This window comes from Eimeria maxima, genomic scaffold, assembly GCF_000499605.1.
Source record: "Eimeria maxima Weybridge genomic scaffold, Emw_scaff155, whole genome shotgun sequence".
NCBI classification, from domain to species: Eukaryota; Apicomplexa; class Conoidasida; order Eucoccidiorida; family Eimeriidae; genus Eimeria; species Eimeria maxima.
In genome coordinates, this window is record NW_013563542.1 from 1 (window position 1) to 23822 (window position 23822).

Sequence of the window (23822 nt, forward strand, 5' to 3'; positions counted from 1 at the left end):
GTCAGCTGGAATTCCTATCTGTGTGCTATGAAAAACAGGTAGCTCAGCGGGAATTCCTACCTGTGTGCTATTCAGATAATCAATATTATCATTCTGGCAGCGTTGCGACAAACACCCTTTTCAGCTTGCCTTTCGCTAAGATTATACCTTGATTGAATAAATAAGGGTAGGCGATCGTAAGCGAGGTCATTGATTGTAAGCCGGAAGGTGGTTTAGGGTGACCCAGAGAGGCGAAAGGGACCTCTATTTTGTTCCTTTCTGCCATCGTCTGGTCATAGAGCTTAGGCGTTGAAACCTTTCAGCGTGCGAACCTAACATCCTATTGTACGGTACCACGGTGGGCATGTTTGAGACTCTTAGACACCTAGCGCAACTGGGTCAACCCCCCGGCAAAAGCAGCAAGAGTGTGGCTTGCATAAATAAAAGGGTAACACTGCTATAGAAAACAGGTAGCTCAGCTAGAATTCGTATCTGTGTGCTATAAAAAACAGGTAGCTCAGCTGGATTTCCTATCTGTGTGCTATAAAAAACAGGTAGCTCAGCTGGAATTCCTATCTGTGTGCTATGAAAAACAGGTAGCTCAGCGGGAATTCCTACATGTGTGGTATTCAGATAATCAATATTATCATTCTGGCAGCGTTGCGACAAACACCCTTTTCAGCTTGCCTTTCGCTAAGATTATACCTTGATTGAATAAATAAGGTTAGGCCTTTGGAATTTCTGCAGCCGTAATGCGCCTGATGCTCACCGGCCTGTCTCAAGAGCTTAGTCTTTGTTGCAGGAACGCAGTATGCAGGATACCGCTGTAGACAGTATTGTGGGGAGCTATTAAACATAGTGGAGCCCTCACCACCAAGCCTGTCTGGTTTCGTTACCTAAGTTTAAATAAATAGAGTCGCTGTGACGGGATGTACGCCACTGCTAATGTAGGCAGTTTGTCAGCCAGATGCAGGGTGGAAATCTGACAGTTAGACGGGAATTTCCAGATGACTACGGCGGCCCCTGCTGGTAGTGATCTTATGCTCTCGACTCTATACATTGAACATAAAAGCCCTAACCATGAACAGGACGTATTGTACTTGTCGTACCTACCTGGAAGAAGGCCAGCCATGCCAAAGGGGATTGCTGTAATACGCATGTACCGGCACTACAACATTGATGATTAGCTGGAAAACCTCTACTTCACCCCGGTTAAGGCTGTCTGCAAGTATCATATAGAAACAGAATGATGATAGCCTTTAAATGTTTGGATTGCTATGCTAGTTGCAGTCTCATAACCGCATGTACTCTCCAGGGCTTGAACGAATGCTTGTTGGCTTTTTGGGCAAGTTTTGCAAGATATCTGCTTCGCATTTCTAGGCTTGTGTATACAACAAAACTGGGCCACGGACGAGGACCAGGATCATGTGTAAGGCTTTCGCACTAGGTATTTTGTGTCACAAACCCCATCGGAAACTACCCGACATATGTGGCGTTATTTAAATGAAATGTACACTGCCGAGCATTACACCGAATTCTGAGAGTGACACCAAGGTGTGGAATGGCAGCGCAAGCTTATTCACGCCAGCAGGAAGCTCGCCTACCTGCCTGTATGATATGGCCAAACTAGTAAACCTAACAATTATACATCGCACAGCTAGGAATGGTTACATGTCAGCTAGTACCACCAGACAAACTTTGAAGGATCCTTACAGCTATGTATAGCAATTGTGAGACTCAACACCGGAGGAACATGCAATGGTCCGTACTTGAAAGAGAACCTGGCTTTGCGTACTGTACTGTAACCAGGCTGCAGGCTCAACACACACATTGCTGCTAGCTGAATCTGCACCTGATACCGCTCATGATACGTGCACTGAAATTAGCACCACACACTTAAGTAAACCCTACTGCATACTAGCAGGGTTTAGTTGCTGCTGCTGTTCGTCCTCTAAAGCCGACGTAAAGAGGCTCCTAACACTTTACACGTGAACTCTGGGACTAGCCGTAACTGTTCGTTTCATAAGGTGGTAGGAAAGTGGGCCTCTATGATGCAGGAGCAGCTGGGCATTCTAGAAATGCACCAGCAGGAATGCAGGTGAACCCGAAAGCGTTGAAAACAGATAATCAATTCGACAGCGCTCGCTGCCATTATCGTACTAGCTAGAAGCTCACTGCCATAGTTCAGTGCATTCGGAGATCTCTCCGAGTAATTTTGTTTCACCGGCAACCATTCCTGGCTTTTTCAAATAACCGCATACCGTGTAAACCTCACGGCGAGGGATTCGATTGTAAGCATTCGTATTTACTGGGGAAGGCACCCAACGCTCTTGAAGATAGGGAGACGAGCTGCTGGTGCTAGTGATGGTAGACTCCACCGCCCGATGCAAGATGGAAGCAGTGACCCAAGCGAGGAGTGCAGCGCATAACGCTGAACACACAATGCCGGCAGCTGCTACACTTGATCCCAAAGAAGCTAAAAATCAGAGGAAAATGACTTTTGGTCTGTGCACTGTTGGTATGATTCGGAACATTTCCATGTGGTGCCGACAGCTCTAACGTGCAGGCGTATTCGGTGGTCTGGCAGTGCCTACGTGCTTGCTAACCTGTAAATGGAACAGTTTGGGCATAACAAAGCTGCAAAACCTTGTATTCCTCAGAAAATAACATAATTTCATTGCCTTTGCCCCCGGGGGAGCCTACCGCTGTGTGCCAGTCCTGGCGAAAATCTGGTGTCTACCTCCCAGCCATGTATGGCTGCGGCCGACAGTCATAATCCCCGCATTGGAGTACTGCTTGCAGGAGGTGCATCCTTTTTATCACGCGAAAACTTCTGTAGCTTTGGAATTGTTTGGCGGAATTTGTTGTCATGCAAGTATTCCGTGAGCCACGATCCCTCAGCAGGGCCCCCTGCGCAAAGTTTGAGCGCTGACGCCGTTATTACAAATGCACGTCCCCAATGATTTGAGCTTTGTTTTAATTTCCGGCCTGGAATCCTTAAGGGGCTTAATGCAGGGGGTGTCAACCGGCTTCCCTATAATGCCTGCCTGTGAGACCGGCCTTGGGACACTGGCTTGGCGATCAGCATCAGTGTCCACAAACATGGGCGGTAAACTATCCTGTCTAGCATTTTACCACCCATAGAGTAAAAGTAAGGCTCTGAAGGGCCCGCTAGTGAGCATTCACCGCTGTTAGTCCGGTGCTATGCACTTTACTGTCTATCCTCCTCCACTGCAGGTGTTTGCCACGGCGAAGAGCCATGAAATGATCAAAGAAACCCGAATGAAAAGTGCACAAAAGCATGCTCACAAGCGCTGTAAAGGTCTGGGGGGAAACTACGATGTCCAAAAATGGCATCGGCGAAACCAATAAGCTCCGACGTTCATCGAATTGCGTCTGTCATGGATGAGTTAATGCAGAAGCTTACACTGTTAAGCTTTGTTAGCCCTCAAGTAAGAAGGGGGATTTTCCTGGGATTGCTTTTTCTGGATTGGGACCTCTGAAAAACCTCGAAAAAGCAATCACGTAACACCTTATGTTTGAATGCATTCTCCAATACGTCGCAACGCGAGGAATGTGCACTTCTGCCATTCAGGTTCTAGAGGCAATTCAGGAAAATGATTCTGGGCATGTTGCCGAGATTCTCGGCCCTGAAGTATTGAAGCGCATGGCCGAGCAAACGAGGCTTGAAGAGCTGTATCACGGGAGCACCGCAACTAGCGAAGAAGCTGGCGTAGCTTCTTTAGATATGGATGACTTACAGGAAATCGCTGAGCAACTGGAAAAAAACACAAGGGATTTGTGCAGGAAAATGAGAGAGGTGCCTAACATAGTACAAGAGTTGCGAGCTCTGCAAGAAGCAAAGCCTGTCAACTCCGTGAAGTTTGTGCACGCTTTGGCAGAAATGCAGGTTGGTCAAGTTGAGGAATTATTTTCATTTTCTTTTGCATAGCCATGGACCTACCCGCCTTCGTTGGAACCCTATAATGAAAATGAGAATCGATTGCAGCATCATGCCCGGCAGAAGTGTATCGTGTATGAATGTAACATACCTTTGGATGGAAGATTGAAACATGCTCTCGTGTTCTTCGCACATTTTGCACAGGAAGTGATGCTCAAACGCCTGACAACGGCTGTGGAAGATGAGAAAGCTAACGAAGACCTCCTGCAAATGTATCTTCAGCAGGAGCGGTCAGCAGAAGAGCGCCGTGCCGATCTAGAGGCACAGTTGGCACAGCTCCGAGCTGAGAGGCAAAAACATGCAGCTAGGTCATCAGAAGCAATTGCTAAACTGAAGTCGGATCTGCACGACATCCAAAATAGCACTGAACAACGCCTATGGCAGATGAACGAGGAATTTGCTAAGCGTGACGCACAACAGACACGCGCTTTTCAACGGAAGACTGGCGACGCAGCTGCTCTTAAAGCCCAGTTAGAAAAGCGTGGGGCCAACCAGGCAGCAGCAGCGCGAGAAGAAATAGACGCAAGGATTCGCAACCAAAAGATAGCTAAACGGGATCTGGAAAATGCTGTAAAGGCCCTCGACAAGGACATCTCTCAGAAGGAGAAAGGTAAAAAACCTACCCTTGTGTGAGCAGGTCCAAGGGCTGGTGTAGTCCAGATGCGTGCATCGCCGCTAACTCCTGTAGATAGAGGTCCAAAATGACTTCTGTACTGTAAAGTGTAAGGCATTAGATAAATTTATCTCTTGTAATCAAATCTTACTGCTTCGCAGAAATTCAATCAATGCGGCAGAAGAATAAGGCTGACGAGGAGTCATTGGCGTCTCTGACAAAAGCTCTAGAAGCAATTGACGAGGAGAACGAGAGAAAGGAAAATGCATCGCGAATTTCAAGGGCAGTGTTTGCAAGGGCGGAGGAAGAACGGGCAAATAAGGCAGCTGCAGCGTGTCTCCTTCAGTCGTACTGGCGTGGAATCAGCCAGCGCGAAGAGTACGTCGCGCTGAAGAAGGCCGCATTACGGAAGACTAAGGGAAAAAAGAAAGCCAAAGCCTAAGCGTTGAGCACACTAGGAGCCTTATGAGCCTTTTCCGCCTCCATTAGGCACAGGGACCGCGGAATTTGCCGATGTGGAGGCACTTAAGTGAACGAAGATACTGTGTAAGTAGGTATGCAAAAGCGACGAATAAAAACAATACCACCCGCTTGCCAGCGCTTAAGTGCAACTAAAAAACCTTCGGCGATTTGATAAGGGCTACTCAGCCAACGTGTACATGGAATCTGCCGTTAGTCTGACGGCAATTCCTCACCGTCATAATTCCCCATTCCCGGCATATTAGACAAGTTAAGCCTTGATCAAAACGAGGTTCCTCGCCGGGAAAGAGTTTTGCGTACGGCATATTAGTTTAAATCGGGAGAGGAGGCGAATGAATCTAGGATCAAGAGATTTTATTCACATTTTGCAAAATAAACGACTAAAAACAGATTATTTGCTGTCATGGGAGACATGGCTCCTCTCCAAAGCAGGTAGGCTCGGGAAGAACTCTGCATTCGATGCCAAATAGCGTTGCTTCATCTGCGAGCTGTTCGTCGCTGCAGCACTCAGGGTCGCAACTTTGCGAAATTGGTGTGACGTACTGCACACCAGGTCCAATTGCAGAGATACATGCACTCTGAATTCGCTGCTTTTCGGTTAGTTTCTTGCCACATTTTGGCGTTGGGCCAGTTGGCTTGGCTGCTTGTGGCAGTTTCGTTTCACAGGTGCATGCAGCAGGTAAGGAGTCGTCCTCCAGCTCCAATCTAGTCCAGAGATGCTCAGTTAAAGGGCCATTTCGGCGCTTCAGAGAGTGTAGGCGGCCGATGGAGGTTTCCGAGGCATCCTCCTCTGGCGTGTGTGCAATTGGTCTGCCTTCTGGGTCTTTCCTCTTATTGGAGCTGCGTTTTCTGTCTTTAGTCTTTTGTTTTTCTACCAACGCTTCATCTGCTGCGGCATCCTTGCTTGTAGCGTCAAGCACAATGAACTGCTTGCCATCACCTGGCTCGTTTTTCTTACGCCGCTGTGCAGTTCTTTGCTTTGAAGTGCCGTCCTTTGTGGAGCAGCCTACCTCTGCAACTGCAGTACTCACATTTGCTGGGCATTTTCGGCATTTCGCCTGTGAAGAACGCTCCTCTGTATCCGCCAACTGAGGTTTTCCTCCATGTTTCCCGTCTTCGCCTCCGGATTCCCCATCTAAATCTGGTAATCAGAGCATAGAAAAACACACATCTTGATTATGGCGCGGGCATTTAAGTGGCCTTAGAATGGCTTTGTTGAATTTCTTTCCACTTTGCGTTGAGCAGGCACGACCTCATCTAACCTTTCGCTTGCAGATTGTTTTGAATTGGCGATACGTGGGTTTGCGCTGAAGCGCTTTCCTCCGCTATTCGTTTCTGCTTGCGTTCCGCTTTTGGCTGCTCATGCTGTTTCTTTTGCTTCTGCTGCTTGATACCTTGTGTGCTGTTGATTGTTGATAGTTGCGCGCCACCTTCGTTGGAATTCATCTGTTCCTGAACTCTCTTTCTTTTTGCAACAGGGATTGTATTTAGGTTCCTTGTTTGCTTACTTGTGTCTGGGGAATGCTGCATATTGCCTTCACTTTTGCCTCTGTTCTGCGAATATACTCGAGTTGCATGCACATCCTCTGTGAGAACTGCTGGACATGCTTGCGACCTCGATTTGGGCTTTGTGCTCTTACGCTTCAATTTTGAATGCGGCTGCTTATCGACTGCCCCCCCGCGTCCCCCCAGTGACGCGCTCGACGTTGTTCGTTTTGCGGCCAACATCGCGGCTTCCGGTGCCACGGAAGTTTCCCATCCGTCTTCTTTTCGGGCTTGTGATAGTCCTATACTGAGGCCGGCTAGTTTTTTGTGTTTCTCGCTTTTAACTCCAGAACTTGCTGTCGGCATAATATCCTTGCTGACACTAGCTAGGGAGCTGTTAGAAAGCCGAGGCCGCTTGCTGACCTTAGGTGGGGGGTGTTTTTTCCGACGGATTGTGCGTTGTTGGAGTTTTGATCCCTCGTCTTCTTTGCTGTGCGAAGAAAGTTGATAATGCTCCTTAGTCTGAGGCGTTTTCCCCTTACTGCTGCTCTTACTATTGCTGCATTTGAACTCTTTATGGCTTCTGTCCCGCAGCTTGCGCGAGGTACCGTTCTTCCTACTATGCTTAGGCTTGTATACGGATTTTCGTGTTCTGCGATGGAAGGACTTTGACTCATTAGAAGTTACACTTCTCCTGAATGGGTTTGCCGGACACTTGCTGCAGAGCATCCTGCACTTTTTGCAAGTCTTCGTACGTGGACAGCGCCGCAGCGGAGCACGAGCATCTGGACATTTCCTGCTGCAGCGCTTGCAGCAGCTCTGAGTGCGTCTAGTGAACTTTCGGCTCGCCTTCTGAAGGTGCCTTGTGAAAATCCTGCAGGCTTTGGCAGAACGTCTGTGGCACATTTTACCGGCGTTCTTTCCGCACTTTCCACAACTTCTCCCAGCTCGTGCACCCGCTTTGGCTGCTGCACTACCCAATTTTCCCAATACGTTCGCAGTCAATCTTGCAGAGAATGCCACCACCTTGACGAGGGCACGCAGTAAGCAGGACATGGTATTACAGGCGAAGGGGATTTAAATTTTCGTTTAGGCCAAGGAACGACACACTGCCAGGAGAATACAAGCTCTATAATGCCATCTGTTGGTGCTCTCCCTCGTTTTTAAGTGCAGGAACCACCCATCAGAGCCTTTGAGCTTGAGTCAACACAGCCGCTCCACAGCTACTTCTTGCTATCCACTTTTGTAGTAGTCCCCGCATCGTTCCGGTCTTGTGTTTCCCTGCGAAACTCTCCAGAGAGCCATAGCCTGAGGGAAAGTAATTTATACTGACCATCTATGTGCGTGGGTTTAAAAAAAAGACTCTAATGCGGCCCCCATATATGGCGGGAATACTGTCGGACACGCGTGCTGCGAAGCGCTAAGCCCGTATTTCTGTTCACATCCTATGGTGGTATATATCTTCTAAGTACTTAAAATGATGCACTACCGCACGGGTATCCTTCGGGCAACAAGCATGCCGCTCTGCATAACCAGCGGATTGACACTGCAGTCACTGATACAGCTTTGTCATGTACTTTCGTATTTACTGGAAACTTCGGCACAAGATTTCAGGTTGCACACCGTTTTTTGAGAAAGTGGTATCATATCCCTTTCCTCCGGTTATTTGCCTGTCATTCATTCTAAAACATACGCCATGCTAGCAGTGGGTTATAGGTGCGCTGTCTACGATAACTGAAGTGCATGCTGATGTAGCAAGGTCTGTTGGAGCTTTGTGCAAAGGTAAATTCGTCCCATTTTAGACCGTTGACCGTCGTGAAAAATCACTAGCAGTGTTGCTGTTTCCGCTGTGCAACAGAACAAGAATTACAGACGAAAGCAGCTCCGATACGTTACAGACCTAAAATCAGTTTCAAAGTGAGAAACTCATTTTGAATCGTTAACAGGATTGCGCTGCATTATTGAAGTGTGCGGACTTGCCTTCACCACAAGCTTGCTACGCTATTGGGTCGCATATTATCATTTTTCCAAGTGAGCAAATGGGATCAGCTTTTCAAGAGTAACGGTGGTTGATTTGCCTACACTTCAACCTTTACTGGCACTTAATGTGCTCCGCTACGGAGGAATGGAAGGTGTGTAGTGTAGTGCAGGCAGTAACGGCTTGGCTGGCTATGCAGGCCCGAGAGTGCAGGGCGACTCTGCTAGAGGCAAATAAATATAAAAAATCACCCTTACAGTGGGGCATGTTTGTTATAATAACTTAAGGGTTGGTGTTCGAATGCTGTTAATGGCACAGATGGGCCACGTTGCTCAGGAGAGACGCCACAAGCCACCGCGTTTAAGCGCCTAAACTCGAGCGGAGTTCAGCGGATCCCATATACAGTCAGCTGGACAGAACAAGGAATACCAACGAATGTTATTTTGGCAACAACATGGATTACGGTGAGTAGCCTGATAGGCATGACAACACGCACACTGCCTCAGTGCACTGGGGTACACGCGATGTGGGTTTCGCTATCACCTTCTGCTGGGTCTTCCATGTCAAACTCCCCTCATCCTCAGTAGGCATGCCAAATAACAAAATAAAAGCCATTATAAAAGGCATTCTATTCACGCTGAAATACACCCCACTGCCGTTTAAGCAGTTACAGTGCCGGCGCACCATCGGCTGTGCGCGGTGTGTGAACGGATTATTCCCAAGCAATGCAATTCCCCCCACCCCCCACCCCCACCCCTTGAATCACAAGAGATTGAAAGGCAGTTGTGTTCCAGCTCTTGTTTTATATTAGAAAGCAGTCTAGTTTACACAATGTACTCTCCCAGGTTTTCCTCTAGCTCTTGGCAGATACTACGAATCTGTAAGAGGGTGACCCTGCCCCACTACTGCCAGCATTGTAGTGCCAACTCAACACAGTACCTGTATGTAAAGGCACCAATGAAGGGCATAAATTGGTGGGGGAAATAGAAGTAACCCTTCCGTTCGCACGCCAGATTTCGGTCACACCACTTTATGGCGTGATCGCGCCATTATCAAGGAGGGTGGTGTTGTTCCATTCACATGAGAGCTGCTGGTGCTGAATGATATGAAAGGGTTGTGTCGTATCTGACATGACAGGCTTTGAGGCGATTTAAAACTTGTGCCCTTTACAGCCTGTACCTTTGCTAGCAATTGCTGGTAGCATGGACCACCTGGTCTTGCTCTACGTTTCGTCAGTGCAGACGTGGATTTCGGAGAGTGGGCACCTCTGTCGATGTAAAATGGCATCTTTTGTGGCCGCGGTTTGTTTGGTGTTTAGCCATTTCATCAAGAGTTGTAGACTATCCGGTTGCCGTCGCTGCCGGCGTTATTAGGCCTTCTATAGGGGACGTGAAAACATGGTATGTGGGGAATGCCCTAAAGAACCGTAGTAACAAGCGTGCAGAAACTTCTGGGTGTAGATACTGAGAAACGGAGGGAACTTACATATCAAGACTCGAGGAAAGCTTTTATGGATTGGTCACCCTCAGCTTCACGAAATTGAACGCCGCTGTTTCGCCGTTTGCTCGCTGTCCGCACTGTGGGAAGGCAGTTCCACTTGCTTTTCCAACTGATAAACGATCCCGCTTCGGCACTGTATATTCCCACCACATCTAGTTTTTCACGGACGTGGTCTTTGGTTGAACCCTGTAGTTGCATTCGGATAAACACTTTGAACCGAATGCGAGGTGGTTTTGTATACCCTAAAATGGTAAGAATTGTAAACTACATTTACAGATTGACATTCTACAAGTGCAATGACACGTGGAATGCCTGCCACTTCTCTCTTTCTGCATATACAATTTGGTATAATCTATTGTATTTTAGATACTATACTCAGCCTGCACTTTTTCAGTGGCCGTCGCAGCTAGGAAGCTTCTGCATAGGCTTGCTTGGAGATACCTTGCTGCGAGGAAGCTGTTTATCAGCTCTGTTAGCATATATATTGTGTTCTGCGTGTGTCTTGTAACAATCTCAAGCTCAACTAATAGCTCAGCGTTTTAGTGAATTCATGGTTGGTTCCATGCTCAACTTAAGGAAAATCTGAATGTCGCCAACCAGTATGCAGTATTTTAAGAGCACTGAACCACTTTGAGCGACTAGAGATCATTGCATACTGAGATGACAGCACAAGAATAAATTTATGTTGAGCTTGCGAAGGATGAAGAGCTATGCAGGGGTTTGCGCAACCGGCCATCCTCGCCTTGTAAAAGGAACCTATAATACTGGCCACAAAAGCCCAATAGAGCAAGCGTGAGCCTCGCAAAATGGGCCACGTCATATCTAATGATTCATATGAAAAAGCGAGCATCCTTTGGAAAACAACCCGTCTTCTACCACAGTAGAATCTTCACTAACATTCGCAGCATACAAGAGGGCACCCGACATCACTTTGGCATTTTGCCTGCGCAGGTTATCCCTGTATATGTACAGCTAGCCTGAATCCAATTGCAGAATGGTTTTCCTTCCGAAATAGTATATTTGGCCTTCACATAGAGCCATCAAGGTGGACATACCAGTTCAGGCGCGCCATTGGCACGAGGTACCTAGCAATATGCGCCAGCAACGGGGCTGGGCAAAACCTAATCCGCCCCTCCACTTCTATAATATACAGCAAAAAAATATCAATTTTAGGCAAGAATTTTGGCGGGATATCTGTATTCATTGATGGGATATATTTACTGGGGCGTTTTAAGCCTTGGCCTCGGGAGCGGGAGCGGTGACCCCACCGCTTGGTGGCAAAGTCTGCGGAGTCCTCATGAGCGAGCTTCCCCTAAAATATATCAAACAAAAAAGGATATAAATAAAAAAAATGGGGGAGCTTGAAGGGGCAGCACCGGCCAATTTCGGTGCTGTTCCGCCAGATCTCGACGGTAGCTCGGGCAAGGTGACCACGCAACAGCACGCGCTGGTGAACAGCCAGGAGGAAGGACAGAAAACGACTCCATCTGGAGGAAAGCGCTTTTCTTCGTGTTGGAGTCAGGTGGCTGCAACTGTCGCCCGCGTAGATCGTCGTCTTTGCTACATGTTCTGTATGTTCTTGAGCACACTACATCCGGTGATAGCGCTGTGGATGGTCGCCTACAAGGACTGCCCCTTGGATGATCTTGGAAATCCAATACCAAATTATCAGCCTCCTCCGCCCTGCGAACTTGACGCTGATGGGGAGAAAGTGGACCCTGATTGCATAGATCCTCCTCTTGCTTACGCTCGGGTTGAAAACATATGCTATATGTACCTAGCAAATGAATTTGCCCTGCATGTAACTTACGTGCTGTACGTGAAGGTTTGGACACTTGGCGGTAGAAGTGTAGGCTTTTGGAGGGAGATGTCTGGATATGCCGGTTACTTCGTTATTGAGTTCCTTTCCAATGCTGCCCTGTATCATGTTCAAACCTTCCCGAAAATCCGCGAGATTTTGCCATTCTTTAACTACTTCACTTGGCCCTTGTATGCGGCTTTCCTCTATGGATCTATTTTACTAATTCCCTTGGGCTTGTACCTCGCGAAAACGAGGGACCAATATAGGCGCGCATTGATTTTCCATCTACCGGGAATCGTATTCTTTGGAGTAGATATATTCAACCGGACTGTATTTTTGCCATTTTTCGAAACCATGCAACACAAATTTGCCCAGTTAAAGCTTAGTGCAGTAATATCCTTCATCGGAGAGTTAGCTCTAGCAAATTTTTACGGTTCCATTTTCTTGCCAGCAACGCACAAAGCCACGAATGTTCTGGTAGAATTCGGCTACAACGTATCGTACCAAACGGGTCAAGAGCTGCCCTCTGTAGAAGAAGAGCACACTGAAGAGTTTCTGCAGCAGGACAGCGAAGAGGGCGTTCGTGTTCTTCTAGAACTAGAGGGCCCCTCTAACAGCGATGTTCTGAATCAGAGTTCTGCAGAACTAGCGGCTGGACATGGGCTGCCGAAGATTGGGAATCAGAAATTCCTCAGTAGTACGCACCGACAGGCTGAAAGCCACTGGAAGGGTACAGCGTTGGACGACAGCGTCAATGGCCCAGGGGAGGTGGCTCAACGCAACCAGAGAGATAGGAACGAAAGTGCGGTCCAAAGACGCAGCGCCCGCATTCTTGAGCAGCGAAGCCGCGGGTCTCGGCTAGGATCAAAAAATTCTACATTTAGCACTGCAGTTCGCCAGAGTCGGATCCTTGCTCCCATTCTAGCTTCGGCTGAGTACATTCCACCAAGCCAACCGCATGTTCCAATACGCCCGGATGGCCCTGACCCTCTAGAATTCGACAAAATCCTGTGCTGCTTCGCAATTGTTTGGGACTCGTGGAGATACTTGCTGATCCGAACTGTGCTAATGAAGGCATCTAGTATTTTCCTTTACTTGTTGATGGTTTTTAAAGATTTTGCTTTCTCGTACTTTCACTTTGGGTATGCATATATGGAAAGAAGAGTGCTGTTGGTGATTGAAGGCGCTACCACTGAAGAGTCCACTACCTGGCAAAAAATCAGAAAGTTCCTGGTGAAATTTTTCGAGTTCTTTATTGTCAGACCTTTCTTCTTAACTAGATTTTTAGCTACAACTGTGTGGAGGACAGAGATAATCTTTGGAATGAACGAGAGGAGACAACACTACAGTCACCATGTTTATGAGGACCCTCCTCAGGAAAGTCAAGAAGAAAACGTGTCATTTAGAAAGACCATCAGACTCATTAATGCACGAAAACCCACAGCGTCTGATTGGGCAAGTGCAATTTCGACAGTTGCAGTACAAAAGGGTAAGCATACAAGGGGTTTTGTGGGGAGTCTCTTCAGTGACATGTGGACCCATTTTGTTCTCAATCTGCGCCGCGATTGGCGACACTGGAAAACAAAAGACTTCAGCCGGTATACTCACCCAGTGGAGCACTGGAAGAAAAAGATGACCGTTTCAAAGAACGAGGCACCAAATGGGCAGAAAGATAGTGCAAAGCTAGATGGCCTTGAAGTTCGGTATTGCTTCGCGAATGAGTGCTGTATAATTCGCCATGTGCCACCGAAGCCAAAGACACCGAAAACGCACGGTCCTCAGATGCTGACGGGAGCTGAAGAACCTCAACGACCTTCAGGCGAATCAGTGTTCCGACGCATCAATGCAGTTTGGCTTTCAAAAGTCGTGAAGGAAATTCAGTCCCTTGTCTTTAACCGATGTTGGCCAAGACTTCTTCAAAAGCTCGTCTCTTCAACTGTCTTCGTTATAACCGAACTCTTCACTGAAAATTCGACTGTTGGTCTACTTCCATCCTATCAGGAGGTCAGGGTCTATAAATTGAGTAACTGTAGCTACTACTGATGCAGCTAACCGTGTTCTAGAGGCGTTATAAACTTGCCCCGTTGTGGTAACTCAGGCGTATCTATTCTATAATACGGTGCGAAACCTCTCGTACCAAATCAATGCTTACCTCCTAATATTGTGCCTATGCTGATACAGTGCGGACAATTGCGTGTGCGCTTGCAGCACGGCCTCTTCAGGGACACCATGGGTCGTTTCAGAGTGTTGTTCATGTTTTCCATGGACGTTGTGGAGGTAACATCCATTTGGTTTACGCAGGCTCAGTCGCGCTTCTACGGCAGCATAAAAAAGGGCTACAACCTTTTTCATGACTTGGCTATGGTTTTTCTTTGCACGTTCAACTGCGCCGCTCAAATGATGAACTTCGCCATGTTACGCTATATCCGTTTCGCCCCCATCTGTGGAGACAAACGCGTCCTTCCAGATAACGTGCAACAGGATATGTTAAAACACCTGAATCTCGTTAAATACTGGGACCAGCCAGACCTGTGAGTCGCCAGTACACCGAAGAGCTTCCTGAACCGTGTTTGAGAGCCGACCGAAGCATATTATCCGAGTACTGGATTCCCTCGCCAGTTTGGATTTTTTCGAAAGTGAGAAAATGCAAACTCGAGGTAGTTCTGGCAGAAAATAATGAAACAGTCTCCGTGGTAGTAGCGGCTTTCTAGACGTCTGTGAGCAGCAACGGAACGAGTCCAGAGGAAAAAGCACCATATATTGGGAGTCTATAACAATGCTGCAGCCGATTGGTCGTCGTGGCCTCTGCGCAGCCAGCGCGCTATTACTTTGGCCATGTCGAATGTTCCCTGCCGTTTGTATGGGAGATTAACATAATATGCAGCAATTTGGCATTGAATCAAGGGGCCTTATCCCTATAAACTATTCGGTTTTCCGTCTAGCCCTTCCCGATGGAGCCTAGCAGGTTGCTTACAATTTAAAGCAGGTGACATGACGTGCTCTCTTGTGGCTCGGCTGGTACTTACTACCTGACCGCATCTGCAAGTGAGGGGCCTTTCTTCCTACAGAATGCTGAGAACTTCTTTTTCCATCAAAGTCTATGGAATTCAGCTTACGCCGTGAATAGGTAAATTGTACAATAATTACATGAACCACCAGCACTGGCTTAGCGCAGTGTACCCCTCTGAACTTCGCCTGGCACTCGGGTGAGAGACTTTACATACATGACCGGAGAGGACCTTTTCTATGTGGACTTGAGGAACGCATCCATTGGGTACGTACACAGCGTCAACCTGCCTCACGCGTTCTACCCAGAATGCTTTTTAGCGTGACATGAGACACTAACTAAATAAAGGTTTCACAAATCCAGTACCCTAACTGTGAGAATTTGCCTCATTGGCTACGATAGACATTTTCGACTAACGTTGCTCTCAAATTCCAGTGGATTGCATCCAAGTATCTCTCAGTAACGAGTTTGTGCAGTTCCAGCTGGACCCAGTGGGAACCGTTGAAGGTTGACCCTGCACGGTTGATCTGTTGTGCACCACCCTTCGACAGTGCATCGACATTAGATGAAGATTGTTCTGACACAGGGGAACACATACTAATCAGTTTCACGCCATTCTGCGTATCCCTTAGCGTCCTAGGGGGCACCTTCTGAGTCTATCACTAGTGAACTCGCGCAGGGGCTTTTTGTCAACAGCAGAATTCTGCTATTTACCATCTGGGTAAGAAGGCTCGTGCCCATCAAGCATAAGCCGTCGCCCGGCACAAAACAGACAATTAACATACTTTATACGTACAAATATTAATATAGTCTCTTAGAGTTCTGTGGTAGGCTTGCGAGCCCTCACTGAGGCCAACAGGGAGGGCATTACAGCACTTGGCAAAAGTGATTCACAGATCGGCAGATGAGAAAACTATCGTCAAATAATCTGCTTGTTCAGAAAACGTTGCTACTTGTATGCATGAAAGGCCCCTCCATGGAGGTGTCTAGTGCCAAATTGGCGGACTAGGGAGCGCTCATCCTGGCCCTTATCCAAGGCCTACTGTGCCTCAGTGGAACCAGAATACTTGGGTTAAGTGCTCTCAGCTGACCTGCTTCCCCATTCTCCAGGCGTCCCTAAGCTAATCTGCTCAAGTGCCTGGAGCCGTGGGAGAGGGGGTGGTCAGCCATTAGTTGCAACGCACTTTGCTGCATATCAGGGTGCAGGGCAGCCCCACATACAAGCACATGAAGCCTTCGATGCTCTATGGATAAAAACTGTAGACAATTGTTGAAAATTTTTGCGTGCTTACCGTTTCTCAACAGACCAAATTGAGGACAGCCAACACTACGCTGAAATCTCGGTATCATCGTCTACTCTTGGCGAGTGTGTGTAGTACCTTTTAGAACAAGCTGCTGGAAGATGAAAACATTCCAAACGCCTAATTGCTAGTCAAGCTAATGCACAGCTATACTTAATAGACGGTTGCTTCGGTTCGTTGAGATAGTGGGTCCACTATTTTCGTTGGGAACATTCAACGAAGCCGTACCAGTACAACATCATTTCATGCGGTACTAACATCCTGACATGGAGGAATTTCCGAGTCGGGAGACTGGAGAGTATTGGCTGGCGCATTTGACTGGTGCTTCCCCTCTGGGAGGTTTGCAAGAACCTCCAAAATAGTGCCATCAGGGTGCCTACGAAAATAACATGCTTCGGAAGTTTCGACTGCATTAGCACAAAACTATTTCGCAGGGTGGTAATAGGCGACAGAATCCTGTGATATCTGCAATGTGCATGACAATATACGAGCTTGCTTACAACAGAAACTGTCGGTACGGTGATTGGGTACCGGCCCTTGGATTAACGGTATATATCACCAGCTGAGTTGCTTGAGAGTCGGCTCGACGCCAACTTCCTATTCGACAACAATGCTTTCGTGCCCTAAATCCTGTTGATTGCTTGTCCGGATCCGTAACTGACACCAAATCACGCGTTTTCAGACAGCAATAGAATTTACAGGGAGCTGCTGTTAGCCCTACGACAGGTGCTACGGGAAAAGCAAGAATCTGGAATTTATGTAGGTGCAAAGCTTCAACCGACTTGGATGCCTGGCTGTGTAGATCTTTCTAACTTCCCCGTCTGCGCCTCTGTACTGCCTTGCACTTTCTAAGCACCCCATCAAGTACCTCTCCGAGACCGCTCTATCAGGTGGCAAGTAAAACAATGATGCATCGCCTGTAAGCCTCCTGTGAGTGTCTTTCACTTGCCCATGGAGATGAATCGAAACTGCGTAGTTGTAATATGCCTGCACATGCGGAAGACCGGTGGTGGAGGCCTCTTGAGAGTTTTCCCATACGAGCATCGATGGAGGGGACTGTCTTTGTCAAGTGCTAAAACGGCAAGGTACATGGGAAAATCAACTTTGGTATGCGGTAGTTTTTGACGACACATTTGTAACTTAAAAGAGTGGCTGAGTCTCCCAGTGCCTGGTAGGTAGCCTGTACGTACTAACACACTACATCCAATGAATGCCAAATCGATGAGGAGGGCAATGATGACTCCCAGCGTGGCATTATTGACATCCCTGATGTAGTAGTTAAACAGTATGAAAGATATGCCAGTGAAATGTGCGCTCAGCCCCTCAATAACGGCTAGCAAGAGAGGACTAATGGCAGTTGCGGCCCCCAAAGCACTGCAAAACTGATAAACTGAAACGAACAAGCACCCACAGCAAGCCGAGTGCTCAGTGTGTCCTTGAAATGCTTCATGGGCAGTCTGTCTGGATAAAAAGAAACAAAAGCGTCCAGCAATACCTGCAGTTGGCTGTCGCCCCAGTGTAATGTTAGCGGCGTGGACGGTCAATGATGCAAGAACAAAGGCAACAAGGCACGCAAGTGGGCCCGCAACCGTGACGCCGATAGTCTGACTTAGAGGGAGTAATTCCTGAGCAATCCAATAAACACAATATCAGGGGATACATGAGGGCCTTGAATAGCATTCTATTTGCGACACAAGAGTATTGGCGCGCACCCACCTGCACGAAGTCCAGCCGGACGTAAAAAGCCTTTAGCTCAATATTATGAATTGGAACTTTAGCCGAACGTAAGTAAAGCCACACTCCTAGCAAAAAGATAAGACTGCAACACCAAACTGCAAGGACGGCGCAAATTATGGCGCTTACCGCCTTGCCTGGGAAAACGAAATGCACATGAATGGTGAGGCTTTGGAAATGCCTTTGCAGCATCTTCCGTTGGGAGCTCCACGTATTTACGAGTTCAAATATGCCGCTGCGCCAAAATGTGTATGCCTAAATGGTAGTGGAAATGACAGTACAGAGTGTTGTAAATGTCAGCGTCACACGCGTAGCAGAGCAACAGTATATTACCGATTTCCTTTTTGTTTAAAGAGAGCCGAAAGTCGTCCAACAACGAGCTTTTCAAATATTTCATCTTTCTAGAGGCCTCAGTGGGATGGGACAAGGTGGTGCCGCAGTACACTTCGCGCACAGAACATAACATTAAAGGAGCTAGATAGTTGTGGAACGAGGAGCGCAGGCTGCAGAAGCGTGTCAAGCTGGGGGAGTACGGGTGCTGTATGCGAGCTACCTAGTCTGAAGACAATTCTCCAAGCAACCTAAATTGAGCTACAGAAAGTGAGGCTAGGAAGAGGGAAGACCTGAGTAGCCGTAATCTTGAATGGCGTTTACATCCGGTGAACACTGCAAAGCTGAAGGTGCATCTTTGTGTCTCCACGCTCGCACACCGTCCTTGGATACGATTGTTGAAGACGCTGCACAACTCATGTAGCACTAAACGCAAAGAATATCATATCTCGACGTGCACCTGGAATGTTTGCGGGAATGGCGTCTGTGTCTTGCTGAAGGCTGAAGCGCTGTCATTACTACTGACGCCTAAATGCATACTCTGGCGCATAGTACTTACCATCAGCCATTTCTTCGCAAGCTTGAAGTGCGCTGACAAGTTGCTGAACGAGATCGTTGGCTGCAAATGTGGCAATGGCAGTAGACGAATAGAGTTCGTGTGGACAGGCAGTTCGCTCTTGACATGTATTGCTGAGGAATGCATTTTTAGCTAGACCTGGATATTCACGCGTCACGGAGAGAAGAATTACAAACCTTTTGCGCGCTCTAGAGATGTTTCCCAAAGTCGATTGTGTTGTTGGGGCTTGGCCGGTGCAGCTCCTTTCCTTCTCCCCCCAAGTAAAGCCGCTGCATGCTCAAGTTGCAGCTCGAATTCAATCTGTCCCCTTGTGTACTGGGGGAGTCGTTCACATCGGAAATACAGGTGACACAGCCATGAATCGAGGCTATTATTGATGAGGTGCTCCATGTCTAGATAGCGGCGAATAGACGGGTCAACCGACCCACGCAATAACGGAACCTGAGTGAAGCCAACCGAATGCGAAGCGCCCTAGAGCTAAAGAACAACCATGCCCTTCTCACCCAAGAGAGAGTGTTGACCTGAGCGACCTGTATGTTGGCGTGGGCATGATCTATGTGCAGTAACTGAGCACCCAAGTCTATTTAAGTATTGACAACATGTAAGTAACAGAGCTGGGTCTAGGACGTGTGTCAACAGCGACAGTAGAAATGTGGCCGGCAAATGTTAAGATGATTGAAGTGCTGTTGCGCCCTTTGTGCGTCCTTTCAGTCACTTCTAGGGATCAATAAAATGGAGGAAACTAAGTCTAACCTTGAAGCTTCCTTCGATCAGCCGAAAGTCAGAATCCACCAATGGAAATGCGCCCCAACCCATGACCTGAGATGCGTGCCGTAGACCCAACTAGCTTAGCTTGAAGCTGGATGTTCGTTGTATTTAAAGAGTAGAGAAGCACAGTCAATACACTGGAGAGCTGGCAGAAGCAAGTATTGGCATTTGGCTGCAGTTCACACGCCTTATCAACTGGAGATTTCTGGCCTCGAAGCAGAAAGAGTTCAAAAATTAAGCACATCTCAGGCTCCACGTCTGTCTCCGAAGGGCACGCCAGTTCTAGAGCTTGGTCAAATCTGAAATAAAGGCCAAATGTTCTGAGAAAAGTACAACTGTGCGTCCGATAATGCACATGAGACAGTGCATTACTGAGGGTTGCCATGCGACAAACTCCCACAGAAAACCTTCTTGAATGTGCGGATGAATACAGAGTCTTCTTTAACTGCTAGCCATGAATGAACGTGGAAGTATCCGTCTTGCCTCAGGCATTCGTCGCTAAAGTTTGCTGTAAATTCCACGGATTGGGTGACGGCTGCTGCAGTTCCCACAAAGGTTTCATTTCCTCCTGATGATTCTTTTCCGACATTCGGCAGCCCTGCGATGGATAATTTACTTTGTTTCCTCTCAGCTGCATCTTGCAGGAGTCTCTCCTCGATAGACGGCAGCCCGTTCCACCGGAGACGTGTGCCTCCTGCCCAAGTGAAAAAGTCCACACGTCTCATACTTCGCAGATTAACAAACGACAGTCTAGGCACTTACACCCTCCCTACTGTAAAATTGTCAGCTTGCCCACCGATGCGCGTCCATATCGACACCGCAACAAGGTATCTTCCAGGAGGAACTTTGTCCTTGAGGGCCCGGCAGAAATCTATCTGCATCTTCAGGGGTTGAGGAGCCCGCAGCCATTCGACACGGTAGGACTTGCCTGAGGATAGAGTAAAGCTGCATGAATTGGTGTTCTTGCAGCTCAAACATGTTTTGCATGATTTGCGCACTACGATGAGTTGATACCGTGCATATAGATCAATTCCTAGTCAAAATAACATCTCCAATGGTATGCAATATACAGCAGAGGATGAGCGCAGGGCCAAACACTAAGAAAGCGCGCATTGTGCTTCAAACATTACTCTGAACTGCATCATATGCATGGTTGATGCAGAGGGAATCGAGTTGAACAGTATTAGGCATTCTTTCCGTAGCATTTTATCTGCCTTCATGTGAGCAGAATTGCCTGCTTCATTAGTGCATACCCAGTGCATACCCATTGGAATGAAGTTGTTTCTTCCGTTCGACTTGGGGTCCTCTGTTCTCCTTGAAACAGCGGTGTATTCCCCTTCCTTTTTTAGAAGGCCGTAAACAGATGACAGGCGAGCTTTACGGCGCCCCATCAAGGCTTCCATTCGGCATTCACACTCCCGAACCAACTTCAAAAGATGGTCCTGGTGGCAGTAGCACACGCACACGGGTTCGACAGAGCATACAGCGAAATAGAAGCTCAATAGAGCGCGTGAGCTCTATTGAGCTTGTATATCCGGCAAGACGTTTAAGATGCAGCAGTGCCTGGTTTACTCATATTAGGCAGTAAAGAGGAGAATGGGAGGTATAATCGTGCCCTAATGCAGATCCTCCTGCTTTTCAGCAAATGTCTGCTGATCGTACCTGTCTATTGAGGTCTTGCTTCTCTGCCTGACGCCTCAGCACTTTGAGCTTTGCTTCTCGCCACTCTAGCTCATCTAAAATCCTCTTGCGGACAACTTGTTCATACAACAAAAGCCGTTGCTGTTGTTGCTGCAGCTCCTTCTGTTGGGCTACACACGCTGCTATATTTTCCTGGGCTTCTTTTTGTTCAACTGCAATAACTTTGTCCTCATCTGCCGTCCCGACAATGATGGCTTTGTCCTGCGTTAGTGTCTGGAAACAAACAGCCGCGTATCAGTACAGTCGAAATTGAAGTGTGGTCTTACCAGTGACCCTGAACTTCACAAATACGGTGGGCATATTCCTTGGGATTGTTATTTAATTCGTCGCTTCCTTTCAGGCCTATCAGAGATGCTGTTCCTTAACAATGTGAACGATTGGCCCTCTGGCTAACGTAGGAGAACTCAGTGTATATCATATGCTTCATCCAAACAGGACCTTCATTGCTGTCCAGGGGCGTAGCTCTGACTGCTGTCTGTTGCCACCCTTGAGTGTCTGCCTACTGTGAGTTCATCGGAGTAGCCCTCAAACGCCTTAGATGCAGTTTCGGAAATCACGCTCCTTAGCTCCGCTACTCGTTGTTCGGAATTCTGTGCTTTAGCTGTCCAGCGAAAACCAAAATTAAATTGCGCTAGGTAGGAGTTTGTGGAAGGCCAGACGTTAGCTTTTTGTTCGAACCATTCTTGTACGGCCCCGCTGTTAGAGTTACTGTTTCTTGTGTTTCGTTTAACGCAATGCATCGCACTGCAGCGAGCAGGGAGCGGGTAGCTAACTTTTGTGCTGCGCTAGTGATACCTAGGATCTGGTCGAGTTCCTCATCTTCAATCTCTTCAAGCCATTGACCCTCCTCGGCCTCCTCCCGCCCATCAGCCTTAGACGATACCCCTCGCTGCAGTGCAGCCCCAATTGGGGTATAGAGGAAAACGGTGCAACATATATCGTAGGCCAAGGTAGCAAGCGGGGAAGCACACAGAATGTGTTGTTCCTTTAGCACAGTTGCCCGATATTGTCTGGGAGGTTGTCCGAGGAGCCGCTAGTACCACAGTCTCTTTCTCCACTTAAGGAGCTTATGCAGACGGCCTAGAATGTGATGTATGTTTGAGTAGAGTAACCTGTTGCTCAACAACTGAAATCTCGGCACACTAGTCCTACGATGAAGATGCATGCAACCCGCCTGCAGTGAGTTTCTTTTGCACGCTCGTGAATGATTCTTTGCTCTTCGCCCCTTAAAAGTTACCCACCTGAATGGCCAGCAGATTACCCAAGGCAACTGCAGCTGCGTTGTCACACATAAGAAGAGTGGACTTGCGAGTCTTGCTGCTGGCATTTGTTTGCAAGTGGTCTGTCGAGTCTTTGCCGTCTTTCGCATCTTCCACAGCAACGACCACAGTTTTCTTATTTTTCTTCTTCTTTTCAGAGTTTTCACTTTTCGTTTCGTCTTCGGGTTTGGCCGGGGCTTGGCCTTCCCCTCCTTCCTGTGCCTGCTTTGCACTCTTTTTCGTCCGCTTTTCAGTGGATGGAGAGCCTTCGGGCACAGATTGTTTGCTTTTTTTTGAATGATGCTTCTTTCGCTCTTTGTTGGTTGGCTGGTCAGCGTCCCCTTCAACAGCATCCTGGCCCCTCGCCTGCACAATTCAGCTGGAAGACGCGAAAAGCCAATGAGCAGCGACGCCTTGGCTCCAGCCTACGCTGCAAACTGGGGATTCGTTATGATGATAGTGGGTTGACTCTGTATGCGTCTAGCCTAGCCAGGACAAATTCCATGGGGATATTGAAGAAGCAAATAGGGCCAAATAAAGCGTGATGATCTACTTCTTCGTTCAACGCGTTCGCTGGCACCTCCTCAGGGCCCCCCTCCGTGTCTGCCATTGCGGCGGAACAAAAAGGAGCAGGGCTGGAAGTCTCTGTGCTGGCTAGCGTAGACGATAAACCTGGCTGTCGTTGGCAGCAAACCGGTATACCGTTTCCAAGGCTCTCTGGGTACCGTTGAGTCCTGTGGACGCTGCTGCACCTGCACCAGCTCCTCTCTTGAGGATCTACAATACAACTTGCTGCCTTTAAAAGTAGGGACGCATGTTTCAGGGATGGTGCCCGGTGTGCTGGTGCAGATCGAATTCTGGTGTTCAGTTAGCGAAGATGTTCAGTGCAGGGGCCGCAAAGGTTCAGTGGTCTAATTTGCCACGAAGTAACACGAAAACTTGACTAAATGCAGTGAAATCCTGTGAATGGCTCCATACGATCGCCCTAGATAGGCAGTCACGATATTCTACATCGGCATATATACACACAAGCAGCTGTTGCCCGCCGCACAGCTTCAACAGTCGCCACGTTTACTTCAGAAAGACAGACTGATAGCCTATGAAGTTTCTTAGTAGAAGAACCACTTCTTGCAGAAGACCTTGCAAAATGAGAATACTGGGCTCTCTACCAATCCCCTCGAGCGCAAGACGGGCCCTTGGGGCCCCCCAGTCAACAACAGTTACCTCTGCTTTTGTGGTTACGAAGTGATTTACCTTGAGCCGGTCATAAATTGTAATATTTAAGCAATACAAGACCTCCATACGGGGCAGAATAACCCCACTAGTGCCTGTAGGAGTATACTTCTTG

The 23822-nt window shown here is 47.9% G+C and overlaps 4 protein-coding genes across 4 annotated transcripts; 2 read left to right on the forward strand and 2 right to left on the reverse strand.

Annotated features, from left to right (window-relative positions):
* Positions 1 to 3553: 3553 nt before the first annotated feature.
* EMWEY_00018300 (hypothetical protein, conserved) lies at positions 3554 to 4995 on the forward strand (the record flags this gene model as incomplete). The annotated part of the gene is made up of 3 exons (XM_013477606.1): positions 3554 to 3889; positions 4085 to 4550; positions 4715 to 4995. 3 exons carry the CDS (start codon positions 3554 to 3556, stop codon positions 4993 to 4995), a joined length of 1083 nt encoding a protein of 360 aa, XP_013333060.1.
* A 439-nt stretch (positions 4996 to 5434) lies between these two features.
* EMWEY_00018310 (hypothetical protein, conserved) lies at positions 5435 to 6761 on the reverse strand (the record flags this gene model as incomplete). Its single annotated transcript, XM_013477607.1, has 2 exons — positions 5435 to 6174; positions 6674 to 6761. The coding sequence occupies 2 exons, from the start codon at positions 6759 to 6761 to the stop codon at positions 5435 to 5437; spliced, it is 828 nt and encodes a 275-aa protein (XP_013333061.1).
* Positions 6762 to 11347: 4586 nt separating this feature from the next.
* On the forward strand, positions 11348 to 14674 carry EMWEY_00018320 (hypothetical protein, conserved; the record flags this gene model as incomplete). Its single annotated transcript, XM_013477608.1, has 3 exons — positions 11348 to 13801; positions 14006 to 14328; positions 14611 to 14674. 3 exons carry the CDS (start codon positions 11348 to 11350, stop codon positions 14672 to 14674), a joined length of 2841 nt encoding a protein of 946 aa, XP_013333062.1.
* Positions 14675 to 19882: 5208 nt separating this feature from the next.
* EMWEY_00018330 (hypothetical protein, conserved) lies at positions 19883 to 23084 on the reverse strand (the record flags this gene model as incomplete). Its single annotated transcript, XM_013477609.1, has 8 exons — positions 19883 to 20208; positions 20311 to 20442; positions 20779 to 20956; positions 21177 to 21428; positions 21719 to 21816; positions 22011 to 22104; positions 22457 to 22840; positions 22944 to 23084. The coding sequence occupies 8 exons, from the start codon at positions 23082 to 23084 to the stop codon at positions 19883 to 19885; spliced, it is 1605 nt and encodes a 534-aa protein (XP_013333063.1).
* Positions 23085 to 23822: the final 738 nt, after the last annotated feature.